This window comes from Sminthopsis crassicaudata, chromosome 6 (genome assembly GCF_048593235.1).
Source record: "Sminthopsis crassicaudata isolate SCR6 chromosome 6, ASM4859323v1, whole genome shotgun sequence".
NCBI lineage: Eukaryota > Metazoa > Chordata > Mammalia > Dasyuromorphia > Dasyuridae > Sminthopsis > Sminthopsis crassicaudata.
Window position 1 is genome coordinate 255396459 of NC_133622.1, and position 13959 is coordinate 255410417.

Sequence of the window (13959 nt, forward strand, 5' to 3'; positions counted from 1 at the left end):
TCTGAGACTACATTTTGAACTCGGGTCCTCCTGAATTCAGGGCTGGTGCTCTATCCACTGCACCACATATTAATCTTAATAATGAGTTATTCATATGGGTGAAAACGATTTTTCTCACTAGTAAGTTTGAAAAAGTTATAATTCATCTTTTCCCTAGGCCCACACCTCTATGCCCTGTGACGCCCCCTAGCTGCACCCTGAAAAAAGGCAGTGAGGAAGAGGAGGCTCTGACTCTTGAAGGGAGAGAGAGGCATAACTGGCGGGGTCACTCCCTGATGTCCTTTCATGTCTCTGTGTCCCCAGGGTGTCTGAGAGGAGCAGAGCTTCATGGAGCACGGACCACCCAACATGACTGGGGCCCCCACCACTGAATATCCAGGGTATGGTTCTGACAATTCAACGGAGAATAGTGAGAGTTCATCTGGAAGCCTTGGCTTTTATTACTGGATGCGGATCCTCATTCTGGTCATTGCCCCGCTCGGGCTGCTGGGGAACGGCGCCGTCCTGTGGCTCCTGGGCTTCCGCAGCCGGAGGACCCCCTTCTCCGTCTACATCCTCAACCTGGCGGCGGCCGACGCGCTCTTCCTTTGTAGCGCCTTTCTGCTCAGTATAGATAGATTTGTTAAATACATTAATCGTTTAACGGGCTCAATACTGCGCTTCCTCGCATTCATGTCCTACACGGCGGGCCTGAGCCTCCTGGCGGCGATCAGCACCGAGCGCTGTCTCTCGGCGCTCTTCCCGCTCTGGTACCGCTGTCACCGCCCCAAGCACACGTCGGCCGCGGTCTGCGCCGGGATCTGGGCTCTGGCCGGGATGTTCAGGGTAATATATTTTTTCTGTAATTTGGAATTCCGCCGCATCTTCTACGCCGTGTATTTCCTCCTGCTCACGTGCGTGCTGTGCGTGTCCAGCCTGACGCTGCTGCTGAGGGTCCAGTGCTGCTCCCGGCGCCCGCGGCCCCCCAGGCTCTCCCTGCTGGTCCTGCTCACAGTCCTGGTGTTCCTGCTCTGCGGCCTGCCCCTGGGGATCTGGGCTGTCCTGTATTTCCACCTCCACATAGATCTCATTCCTCATTGGCTCTATGAACCCCTGGCCTGTGTGAACAGCAGCGTGAACCCCCTCATTTACTTCTTCGTGGGCAGACTCGGGCACAAGCGGAGGGAGCCGCTCAGGCTGGTGCTCCAGAGGGCCCTCGGGGACGAGCAGGAGTCAGGAGGCGGGACAACCGACTCCCCGCAGCCCAGCCTGGGGACCTCATTCGGAGCCTAAAAACAAGATGCTCAGACACAGCAGCCCTTGAAATGCGCTCCCTGCCCCAGGCTCGGTAGCAGCTCCCTCTCCCTGGGAGGAAAATCAGGATTCCCCTTCCGTTATTTATGTGGATGCCTAACATGTGAACTCTCGGTGATCAACATTTATTAAGTGCCTATTGTATACCAGGCAGCTGGATACCCAAAAAGGACAGAACTCTAAGGCCTGGAATAGGAAGAACTGAGGCACATCTAGTCTAAGAACGTAGCTGTATAACCCTCACAAGTCACTCCACTCTGCCTTAGTTCATTTTACAGATGAGGAAACTATCAAAAGAAATGGCAAAGCTCTCCAGTATCTTTGGCCAGAAAACCCCAGATAGGGTCACATGACTGAACAAAAGACTTTACCAGGAACTGTACTAAGACCTTTAAAATATCTCATTTAGGGGTATCTAGGTGGCACACTGGATAGAGCACCAGCTCTGAAATCAGAAGGACCTGAGTTCAAATTTGATCTCACACTTATCACTGCCTAGCTGTGTGACCCTGGGCAAGTCACTTAACCCCAATTGCTTCAAAAACAATAACAAATTCACTTAATCCTCACCATACACCTGGAAGGGATGTGTTCTCCACATATCCATTTTACACTTGAGGAAACAGAGGCAGGCAGAGGTTCAATGACTTGCTCAGGCAAGCATCTGAGGCTGGATTTGAACTCAGATCTAATTCCAGACTTTGGAGCTTCATAATCTGCTGGAGGTTCCTTTACCAAGGGATCAGTGGAGGGGTTCATGTGTCAACAGCCCAGAGGAAGGCTTCCACAACAAATGGTCACTGTCCCTGTCCTAAAGAGTAGAGGAAGAACAAATACACACACACACACACACACACACACACACACACACACACACACACACAAACTGCTTTTTTAAATCAATCAAGCTTCTGTTCTCGGTCCCATGTTGGGGTGGAAGCAAGGAAGGGAGTGCTGGAGCAAAAGCCTAAGGAGCTGGCTGGCCAGGCATTGAAGGCTCCTTTGCATTTAAATCCAGTCATTAGGGAATGGACAGTTCCTCCAAGTGCTTTTAGATACACTTCTAGTGGACTCAGTCCATCAACTTCTTGGAGTTCCCTGGGTCTCAAGGTCTTTGTTCCAACTAGGAGAACCATACATCCTAGAGAAATGACTACTGGCTGATTTCTTTTCCCCTGTGAACTTGTGGACTTTTCAGAAAGAGCTTTGGGGAATCATGGAGGTGAAGTTTTTGGGATGAACCTTGTCCTCCATTCAGAACAGAAATTCAGAACAGAAGGGAGTACAAGGGATAATGTTGTAAAAAAAAAAAATTACCTATGCATATGTACTATAAAATTAATTTTTAAAAAAAAGACTATGTTTCCATACAGCATTGAGTAGCGAATTCATTCGCTACTGAACCCACCCGTTGGTTACTTTGGGAAGGAGAGAGATAATCAGACCCAGGAGGAAAGGAACTCACCTATCTCAGTTTAGAATCTCAGTTCATCAGACAGAGTTCAAACAGAGATAATATTTTTATGGTTTCAGGAGTGCAGGACAAAAGACAGCATCTCTCCATTTCAGAAACAGGTCGATAAAGATCCTCTAGGAAAGGTGATTAAAGACAGGAATAGAATGGCTCTTTCAGGCCTTTAAGCTGTAAATTCCTTTTAAAGTCTGAATCTCCAGGATTCCCTAGAATCTCAATGCTTGTAGCCTTAGAGGCCCCTAAGAGCAGACTTCCTCGGGGAGACAATTCCCTCTCCTGATCTGAGCTGAGATCTGATCTCCCTCTGAATCAAAAAGGTCACTTCCTCTAGACCATTCTTTGGTACATTCTCATCTTTAAAACTTTTCTGGTTCCTGTTGGCTTTTGCTTAGACAAAAACACATCTGCTACTCACTGTTTCTGGTGGTCTTTGTATTCATAAGTCATGTCAGGATGGCCTATCTACTCTCTTCAGATGTGGAGTTGACCTCAGATTATATCTGTGAGCCATGTCTATATATTTACACAACTCACACATTTCTAGAGCCTAAATATATATTGTTCTGAATATATCTACATGCATGTTTTTATTATACCCAATGCTATAGTAAGCTCTTTGAAAGTAGAAACTGCTTTGTATTCTCTCTTTATCCCCAGCAATTAGTAGAGTTTCTGGCTGCTAGCAGGAGTTCCATAAAATATTTCTTGTGTGTTGGATCTCCATTTGAGTGAAGTGTAGTATATTTATTTATTTATTTATGTGGGGGATGTATATATCATATTATAGCTATGTGTGCACTTATGTACATGAAAAGTCATATGAATATACATCTGTATTATATTTTGTGTAATGAATATTTTCTGTAGTGTAATGATGTATATGGAAGCTACCTGTTAAAATAATTTTTAATAATTGAAGAAATACTGATATTTAGTTACAGATTAATGAAAATGAAGATAATATTCTTCCCTCTAAGATCAGAAAAAAAACTATTCATGGAACGTGGCATAAATAGAAATAGATTTATACACCTACATGTTTATCAATATGTACATTATATTATATGATTATATGTGTGCATTCTTATATGTTTATATATGTTTATGTTGCATACATAAATTTTGTGAATGAAAGATATTCATAAATGTATATCTGTCTTTATAAGTATATATACATTTAATGAGGGAAAGGAAAGGGGGAACCCCATTTCTCAGCGCATAGATGATCCCATGAGGCGCAGTGTCCCCTGTAAAATGAATTTACAGGCCCGAAAACCTAGATTGATAAATAAAAGGTTTATTGTAGGAATTTGGAAGTAAAACTCAGTTAGAAAGACACCAGGGCCAAAGGTGGCCGCTGGGCGGGCAGGGACCCTTACATGGCTGGAAGGATACCGTGGGTTGGCTGGGAGGGCTCCTGCAAAGAGAGCGTTCCAGCTTGTTTCTTTTATACCTAGAAGATGATGGGCAGTACCCAGTTCTGGAGGGCTTTTCAGTTAGCCCAGATCCAGGTGAGAGCTGGGGGAAACTGAGCTGAGAGTGGGGGGGGCTGGGCTGGGATATTCAAAGGGTGCCTTTGACCAGGATTCATGGGTTGGGCAATTAGGAATCTTAAAGGGACCCCAACCCTCATCACATTCCTTTTCCTTATTATAATCTTAAAGTCCAGAGCTCTTGCCAGTCCAAACTTCACTCAAATACAAACCTGAAGTCTAAGGAAATCTGAGGATCTTAGATCTTGATGGAAAGCTGAGAAAACTAGAGAATAGATAATTTCTCTTTCAGAAAAGTTCCACGAGAGCTAAAAGGAAAAGCGCCTCGTGGACACTTGTTATAGGAACTATGTAGGAACTACAACCATACTTGTAGGAACTATTCTGCTAAGTATGCAAGAATAATGGGAAAGACCAATGCATTGGGGATAATGGGCCAAACCAATCTAACAATAATCCCTTTTTTGCTCTACTATGCAGGTGGATGTTTAAAGAGAATCAAAGGTTTTACCAGAGAAACACCATTCAGGAAGCTTTATCTGCACTTGAAGGCTGTGGGGAGTTCATTTCCTGAGGCTTGTGTTTGTGAATTCCCCACCCTCTGTGCCTGAAAGCAAATAGAAAATCATTTAGCTAGGATGATGGGACTTGGAGAAGAGGGAGTGGAATATAAGGGTAAGAGAGGAATTGCCCTTAATCTGGCTCCTCTCCCATCCTTTATGCCCCTGACTCTGACCAAGAGATTCCTGAGGAAAGGTGTGAGCATCAGCAGCAGGACCAAGCACAGAAGTCATCAGGACCTTGGAGAGGGAAAAGGCTAATTCTCAATGTGAGCTTTTCTTTGTAATTACCTGGGATCCTTGGAACTACTGAAGAATTTTCTGTGAGTTTAATTCTTTATATATTTTCATTGCTCTCTTCAATATGCACAGCTGGAAAATGGGCCAGTCAGGGAAATGGGGGTTGCAGAAGTTTCTGCTTCTATTTTCTAATGTTTTCTTTCCTCCTGGAAGGATGTCTTTAGACATGCTGCAGGTAGGGAGAATTTGGTTTGGAGTGTTTCAAAAGTCCTTTCACTTGAGGGTGTGAAAGTTCTTTGTTCTCAATTCTCCAGGTCCAGGCTCTGGCTCAGGATGAGTGATAAACCCCATATCTCCTTGATTTTTCTCTTAGCCTGAATCCGGATTCACAGATTCACCCTTTCACAGATATTTGTGCCTAAGAACATAATTTGTCACCAAAGACAGGCTGAACCCAAAACAATGAATCCAGACACCTGCACTTATTTATGTTTTGTGCTGCTCATGGCCTGATTGACCATGGTGAGCACCTGCTGCATGCAGCATCCCCTTCCCTCTGCCTACTCTCCCTGGATGTCTGCTACCTCAGGTTAGGGACAATATCGCAAAAGAGTAAGTAATGAAGAAAACTTTATTATAGTGGCACAGAATATCAGTCAAAGGAGTATTGCACTGTGGGTGTACCACACAATATATTATTGGTTTTAATTCCTAAAATGGTTAGTTGTGCTGATGTGGGGATTACAAAAAAGAGACTGAGGCAGAACTCTGAGCCAACTTTACTTCCTTAAAATGTTCATGGTCCCCTCTCAAAAAGAAGGCTTCAAATCTTCCTCCTGGGAAGATAGGTGCAAATATTTATTATCCCCTTTTTTACATTCAAAGACCCATTAGATTGTCTAATTTACTACAATTGCAATATTTTCAAAGCAATCCATCTTATTTAAGAATATTGGCAATAACTAAACTTAGAGTAAACAAGTTCTGTTGTTTTAGGTTGACTTGTGTTACCAACCAAAATCAGTGACATGCCCAACTTCCCATTACTGCTTCCTTATTTCTTTGAGTTACCCAAAGATTCAGATCAATTACTTTAAATTTTCTTCATTACTGGTTCTTTAGCAGGATTCTTTAAACCAGAGCAAAGAGATGATCTTTTTTCTCTGAATCAATTAATTTACATGTATTTTATGAAATATATTTTATAATTTTACATTAATTGGGACAGAAGCCATGCAGTTACTATCAAAGGGCATGGCTTTAAAAACATTCCTAAATATTTTTATTTCAGTGGGATTAAGCTCTTACCAGAAATTTTCTTTCTGAAACTCTAAAACCTTTTCTTTCAAATCTTGAATTTGCATTGAAAATGCATACACTGTGTTTAATCGACTTAAGTAACTGATTTATTTATTTTTTATGCATGAGTAATTTTTTATAACATTATCCCTTGTATTCATTTTTCCAGATTTTCCCCTCCCTTCCTCTACTTCCTCCTCTAGATGACAGGCAATCCCATACATTTTACATGTGTTACAGTATAATCTAGATACAATATATGTGTGTAAATCCAATTTTCTTGTTGCACGTTAAGAATTGGATTCCGAAGGTATAAGTAACCTGGGTAGATAGACAGTAGTGCTAACAATTTACATTCGCTTCCCAGTGTTCCTTCTCTGGGTGTAGTTGTTTCTGTCCATCATTGATCAACTGGAAGTGAGTTGGATCTTCTTTATGTTGAAGATATCCATCCACTGATTTAAACTGCAATAGTATCTTCCTTGCTTTCTGATTTCAAAACAAGTTTCCCTTTTCCTGAGAGCACATTGGGATTGACCGTCAAAAGGGAGTCCCAATCAGAACTTGCTTGGTGCCCTAAGGTAAATTGTTTTAAATTGTTTAAAAGCTGTAATAGAACTCCAATTCTACCTTTGTACTATTTATTCTTTTTTGAAAATGGTCTATCTTTGCATTATTCTGCCTTTGAAGAATAAAAATTCCTTCCTTCCATAAACTTAAATCTAATTTTATGCATTGATACACCAAAATTTCAGACTTGGAGATTGGTTAGCTGAAACTTTTTCAAGCTTAGCAAATGTGTTTCCTTTTTTTAAATTTTGAGTTGCAGAAATATTTAAGCTCACAAAATTTTTAATCTAATTTCTGCTAAACCATTTCCAAAACTTTTTTCTTATAACACTTCCTCGAATTCCTATTTTGCTAAATTAATCTTGAAGATACTGATGATGAGGTAATTCTCAAAATGCAAACCTCAGATTTAAATTCATCTCTAGTTATTGTAATAATCCCTTTTAAAGAATAACTTATCTGTGAATTTTGTTATTGGAGATTTTATTAACCTCTAGGATTTGATAGTACTTCTATATATTCATCATAATTACTTATAAAAACATCCAAATTATAATTTAGAAATGAAAAAAATTGTTTTTTTAACAACTTGGTTTCCAAACATCTATTTTTTTTATTTTAATTTTCAATTAATTAGTGAATTTGTCTTTTATCTTAGCAGTCTTCAACAATATAAGTGTCAGAAGAAAAAAATAGTCACATCACTAAGCATGGGAGGGGCTTAGGTCACAGACAATAAGTATTAGTGATTAATGAGAGCAAACCATGCTTTGGTGACTGGTTGATGCTCATCATCATGTCCATCACATAAGCAATGACAAGAGCACCTCCGGATGACCAGTCACCATTCTCCTCCTGGCTAGGTAAAACATGGGACCTGAAACTACTGAGAAGAGAGAGAGGTCATTGTCACCAGAGGATGCTGGGGGGCGGGATGACCTCTCCTAGTCAGGATATTCTGGAGGAGACTGTGAGTGTGTATAAGAATGTGTAATTGCATGTCTGTGTCTATTGTGTGGTAGCTACATTTGTGTGTTTTGTGTGTGTGTTAACTCTGTGGAGTGTGTGACATGTATATAGTGTTGTGTTATGTGATATTTGTGGAGGCAGGAAACCAAGAAATTTGCTGTCTAAGTACTAGGGAGAATTGAAGGCTGAGATGTCAGGTCTGAATTGGAAACGAGCAGAGAGGAAACTCTGGAGTCATCTTGGCCTCTTCATTTTCACTAACTCCATGTATTCAAACTATTTCTGAGCCTTGTTTCTTCCTGCAGGACATCCCTAACTTACATCCCATCTCTCCCCTCAGAGACAATCACAGCCCTCAGGACCCAAATCTGTTTTACTACCAGACTTCTGCACACATCACTCTCCAGTTTCAGCAGGCTCCACTGGTTCCCTTTCATCACCAAGAACCAATATGAACTTCCCCATTTGGGATGAACAGTCATTGCTAACTAATCCAGAACCATCTTTCCAGCTTTATCAGGCTGCCCTCCTCTCTACACTCACACCAGCACAGCCAGAATTGCCTCTTGTTAGTTCCCATCATATCTAGCTCCCTCTTTCAGGTGGGCATTTGTGGGGGCTGTCCCCAATGTCTGGAATGCAGTCTCTCCCCACTCCCTCCCTCAGAATCCCTCATGTACTTGAAAGCTCAGCTCAAGCAGATCTTGACTATAATAGTGATACTTCAATTCCTGCTTCCTTCCACCCCAGTGTTGTCTTTTACCTAGTTTCCACATAAAACTGCAAGTAGTGCTAACCTAAAATAGGCCTTTGTGGAGTATTCTGGGCACTGTATTGAAAGAGAGTTGTCGGGGGCAGTAGGTGGCTCAGTGGATAGAGCACCAGCCTTGAATTCAGGATGACCAGAGTTCAAATGTGATCTCAGACACTTAACACTTCCTAGCTGTGTGACCCTGGGCAAGTCACTTAACCCTAGCCTTTGGGGGGAAAAAAAGGAAAAAAAAAAAAAAAAAAAAAAAAGAAAAAAAAAATATATATATATACAGAGAGAGAGAGAGAGAGAGAGAGAGAGAGAGAGAGAGAGAGAGAGAGAGAGAGAGAGAGAGAGAAAGTTGTCCTTAATTATGAGAGAATGCCGAGAGTGGTGCTTCATACCCACCATGAGGTACTGACTAGAGATGACTTGAAGCAGATCAGGATAGATCTTCTAGGAGGGTAGTTAAAGACAGAGATAAAATGTTTTCCTCAAGCCCTTCAAGTTAGAAAGCCTAACTCTCCAAATTTTTAGAATCCCAAGGCTTGTAGCCCTAGCGGTCCCTAAGAGCAGACTTCCCCCAGAAGAGAATTCCCTCTCCTGATCTCAGCAGATGTCCCATCTCCTCTGAATCAAAGAGGTCCTCTAGATCTTTCTCTGGTACATTCTCATCTGTGAAACTTCTTTGATTTCTGTTGGCTTTTGCTTAGACAAATAACACACCTGCTACTCACTGTTTCTGCTGGTCTTTGTATGCACAGGTCATGCCAGGAATGTCTATCTACCCTCTTCAGATGTGGAGTTGACCTCAGATTATATCTGGTCTTCTACCTATGAGCCATTTATTTGCACAATTATATATTTGCATAATTCACACATTTCTAGAGCCCATATATACATTTTTCTGAACATATTTATATGCATATTTTATTATATCCAATTCTATAGTAAGCTCTTTGAAAATAGAAACTTTTTTTTGTCTCTTTATCATCAGCAGTTAGCAGACTATATGGCTCTTAATAGGAGTTCCATAAAATACTTCTTGTGTGTTGGACTTTCATTTGCCTGGAGTGAAGTGTAGCACATATATATCATATTATTATAGTTATGTGTGCAAATATGTACATAAACATGCTCTCATGTGAATATACATCTGTATTATGTTTTGTGTTATGAATATTTTCCGTAGTGTGATGAAGCATATGGAAGCCTCTTAAAAATAATTTCTTAATAATTGAAATAATACTGATAAACAATTACAGCTGAATGAAAATGAAGATAATTTTCTTCCCTCCAAGATCACAGAACCTGTCATAAATTTAAAAAAGTATGCACCTACATGATAAATATTTATATTATATTATATGCTTAAATTTATGCATTCTTATATGTTCATATATATCAGTTTATATTATATATATATTTTGTGAATAAATATAGCTGTCTTTATAAGTGTATATACATTCCTCTTCCTTATTATAATCTTAAAATTCAAAGCTCCTGCCAGTCCAAATTTCACTCAAATACAAACCTAAAGTTTAAGGAAATCTGAGGCTCTTAGATCTTGATGGAAAGTTGAGGCAACCAGAGATTACATAATTTCTGTTTAGAAAAGTTGCTTGAGAGCTAGAAAGAAGCCCCATGGGCATTTCTTATAGGAACTATGTAGGAACTACAACCTTACATGTAAGAACTATGCTGTTAAGGATGTAAGAATAATGGAAAAAATCAGTGAATTTGTGGATAATGGACATACCAGTCTAACAATCATTTCTTTTCTGCTCTACTATGCAGGTTGATGTTTAAAGAGAATTAAAGTTTGTTTTGGTTTGTTTTTTTTTAAACCAGAGAAACACCATTCAGGAAGCTTTATCTGCACTTGAAGGCTGTGGGGAGTTCATTTCTTGAGATTTGTGTTTGTGAATTCCCCACCCTCTGAGCCTGAAAGCAAATAGAAAATCATTTGGCTTGGATTATGGGATTGGAAGAAAAGAGAGTGGAATATAACAATAAGAAAGGAATTGCCCTTGATCTGGTTCTTCTCCCACCTCTAAAACCCCTGACTCTGACTAAGAGATACCTGAGGTTCAAGCATCAGCATCAAGACCAAGTAGAGGAGTCATCAGGACCCTGGAGAGGGAAAAGGCTGATTCTCAATGTGGAGCTTTTCTTTGTAATTATTTGTGATCCTTGGATCTACTAAAGAATTTTCTGTGAATTTAATTCTTTCTTCATATTTTTTCATTGATTTGTGCACAGCTAGAAAATTTCTCAGTCTAGGAAATGGGGGTTGCAGAAATTTCTGCTGCTATATTCTAATGTTTTCGTTTCTCCTGGGAGCATATCTTCAGATATACAACAAGTAGGGAGAATTTAGTTTCGAGTTTTTCAAAAGTCCCTAAACTTTAGGGTGTGAAAGTTCTTGTTGTCAATTCTCCAAGCCCAGGCTCTGGGAAATGTTGGGAAATCTCCAAAACTTTCAATTCTTAATTTCTTGGTTTAAACTCTAGAGTCCTAAGAATGGTCAACCAGGGCCTATAGATCCTTAAGTGAATATTCAACAAATTTTATACCTGTTTTCTTTGAAACTTTCTGAAAATTGAGCTCTGATGGTCACTGCCAGACTGAATCCTAAGCAAATACAAATGAAAGAACCCTTGCCATTCCTCATTTCTATAAAGCCAAAAGCACCTTTCTTCTCAGGTTGGAGGAGGGTGGGATTCCTCCCAGGATGGCTATATACCCTGACAGCTCCTCACTAAGGTAAGAAATCTGTCCCCTAAGGCTATTGGCCTGACTTTTGGCTCCCTCAGGATGTTATTAGAGCTCTGTAGTGGGGGAACACTCCTCAACAGCCTCCCATTCAGGAACTGATTAGTAAATCCTTTAGATGGGTTCCTTATCCCATTGTGAAACACTGAAAGTTCCCCTTTGAGTGCAAACAAGAGGAAATAAGATCTCTGAACCACTTTCTGAGGTGGAGCCATCAGCGAAAATTCTATCTGGAGTATATGCCCTATTTAGGTCTCTTGGAGGGCTCAGACTTACGAGGTTCAGTTCCACACCTCAGCATCCCATTGTAGGGTGTGAAAATTATAGGAATTAAAAGTATCCAATCTGCAATAAGAAAAACTTAAGTAAAACTCTGAGCCAATGGTCCATAGTCACTTCTAATGAAGTGGACCTCAGCTCTTCCTTCTGATATAAAATGCCCTGTTCTTCCAGTGCCTAAACACACACACACACACACACACACACACACACACACACACACACACACACACACACACACACAAATGGTATTGGGAAATAGAAAAATCATTGGTTGATAGAGCTTGCTCTTAAAGTTCAAAAATGACAGAGCAGGGGGGGAGGGGGGAAGGAGGGGTCACTGATTGATGAAGCCTGAAGAATCTCCCCTAAATAAGTGCTCATGATATGATCATATAATGGTCACCTGTTCATGTTGGACAGGAGAAAATAGTCCCGAGATACCAAAAAATATTGGAGGACTTTCCATGGAATTGAGTCACCTCTACCACAATGGGATTATTATACTGATAAGGAAAACCAAGGGAAAGAGAACCTCTAGTTAGATCCATATGACATGACCAAGTAAACTTGCAATCTACAACTCATATTTCTAGGGTTTAATACACAGAACTTATCATCATTATCACTTTGTAATCCTCTGAAATGGATTACTATTGATAGAAACACAGTAGGTATCCAAATGAATTATTTATCAAACTGATATATTTTCCTCTTTTTTATTTTTTATGGGTGTGTGGTTTGGCAAATCCAATTAAAAAATAATCTGAGACATCTCAAGTGAAGAATAGAAGTGTTTATTAGAATTTTAGAATCTCATGAGAAGCAGATGGTCCACTAACTGTAATCATAGAGAGTGGTCAGTTTCCACAGAGATTGAAGGGTGTTATAGACACAAACACAAAAAATCCATGGCACCCTCCTTTCCCTCATCAACCAGTTCTCACTTCCCTGCTTAGTGGCATGAATTTGCCAAATTCCAGTCAGGTCCCTATGGTCAGTTTTACTGTTTGAAGGGGAGTTTTCCAAGCTTATGTATTTATGGTGGTCAGTTTCACAAGGTATACAACTATTTACTTTAGCCATTATGAGCATCCTATTTCATTTTCCCAAACCCCTCAGATAATACTGAAACCAAGTTATAGGTTCAATTTACCTTAGTTAATAATTTTGTCAGAAACTATATAATCCCCCACAATAAGGAGATTTGTTCTAATCCATTAAGCTAGAATAACCAAGGAGACTCAGTTTACCTCAGGCTTTCTCCATCAACAAATAAAGATTAGCCAGTTCATAGACCTTTCAGAATAGCTCCAGGCCATTATCTCCTGATAAAAACATAAAGCATTTATTCAGTCCTTGCAACAAGAGGTTGCACATCAACTTGACAGTGCAGCATGGTGTGTGGCACTTGATGGAAACAGAGAATGGATTATATAGCAAAGCAGATGTGGATACCCCATTCCTGTTGATTTTTTAATTCATTGGATAGACTGAAAAAGGGCACAATCATTTTTCAATGGTCAACAATTCTATTTCCTAAAGTTTAGACTGAAATTCTGACCTACTTTACCTTCTAGCCTCCGAGGAATCTTCACTGATCCCATTCACTTTGAGTTTCAAAAATTGCTTTTCTGTGGGGTAGCATATACAATATAAATTATGTATAAGGAAAAGTTATTGATAAATATTTTAAAATGTAAACAAATAATTTGATAGATGAATTTATGAATTGACGAAAGAGTAAAGACACAAAAAATGCATGCATACATCCATGAAATGAATAAACAATTGTCCATTGTTTTAAATTAAGTGCTTCAGCCCACCCTTAAGATTGCCCACATAGATTTTTGAAGGAAGACAAACCCCCATGTGCTAAAGAAAGAGAAGAGAGAAGGAAACAAAGGGTGAATTTGAGTGTGGTCAGAGAAGAAAGGTGAGACAACTGTATCCCAATCTTCTCCAAAAGACTCATTTCTATACCTGTCTGTCACACCATGACAATAGGAAGAGGCAAGGGGGAAAACGAAAGCAGCTTTTTTTGCTGGCCTACTGGGGTCTTAGGCACTGTTAAGCACACCACAAAGCTGTCCCATTTGCTCTTCTAAAGATCTTTGTGAGGTTCCTGCTAGTTTTGGTCTCATTTTGCAGTTTGGAACCAGAGGGAGAGAAATATTTAAATAATGTGTCCAGCGCTACACAGCCAATGTGAGTAACTGGAGACAATTTCTGGGTAATTAACAATAAGTTTGTTTT

The 13959-nt window shown here is 40.1% G+C and overlaps 1 protein-coding gene across 1 annotated transcript; it reads left to right on the plus strand.

Annotated features, from left to right (window-relative positions):
- The first annotated feature begins 262 nt into the window (after nt 1–262).
- On the plus strand, nt 263–1272 carry LOC141548043 (mas-related G-protein coupled receptor member X4-like). Its single transcript, XM_074276807.1, has one exon. It carries the CDS (start codon nt 328–330, stop codon nt 1270–1272), a length of 945 nt encoding a protein of 314 aa, XP_074132908.1. The 5' UTR covers nt 263–327.
- Nucleotides 1273–13959: the final 12687 nt, after the last annotated feature.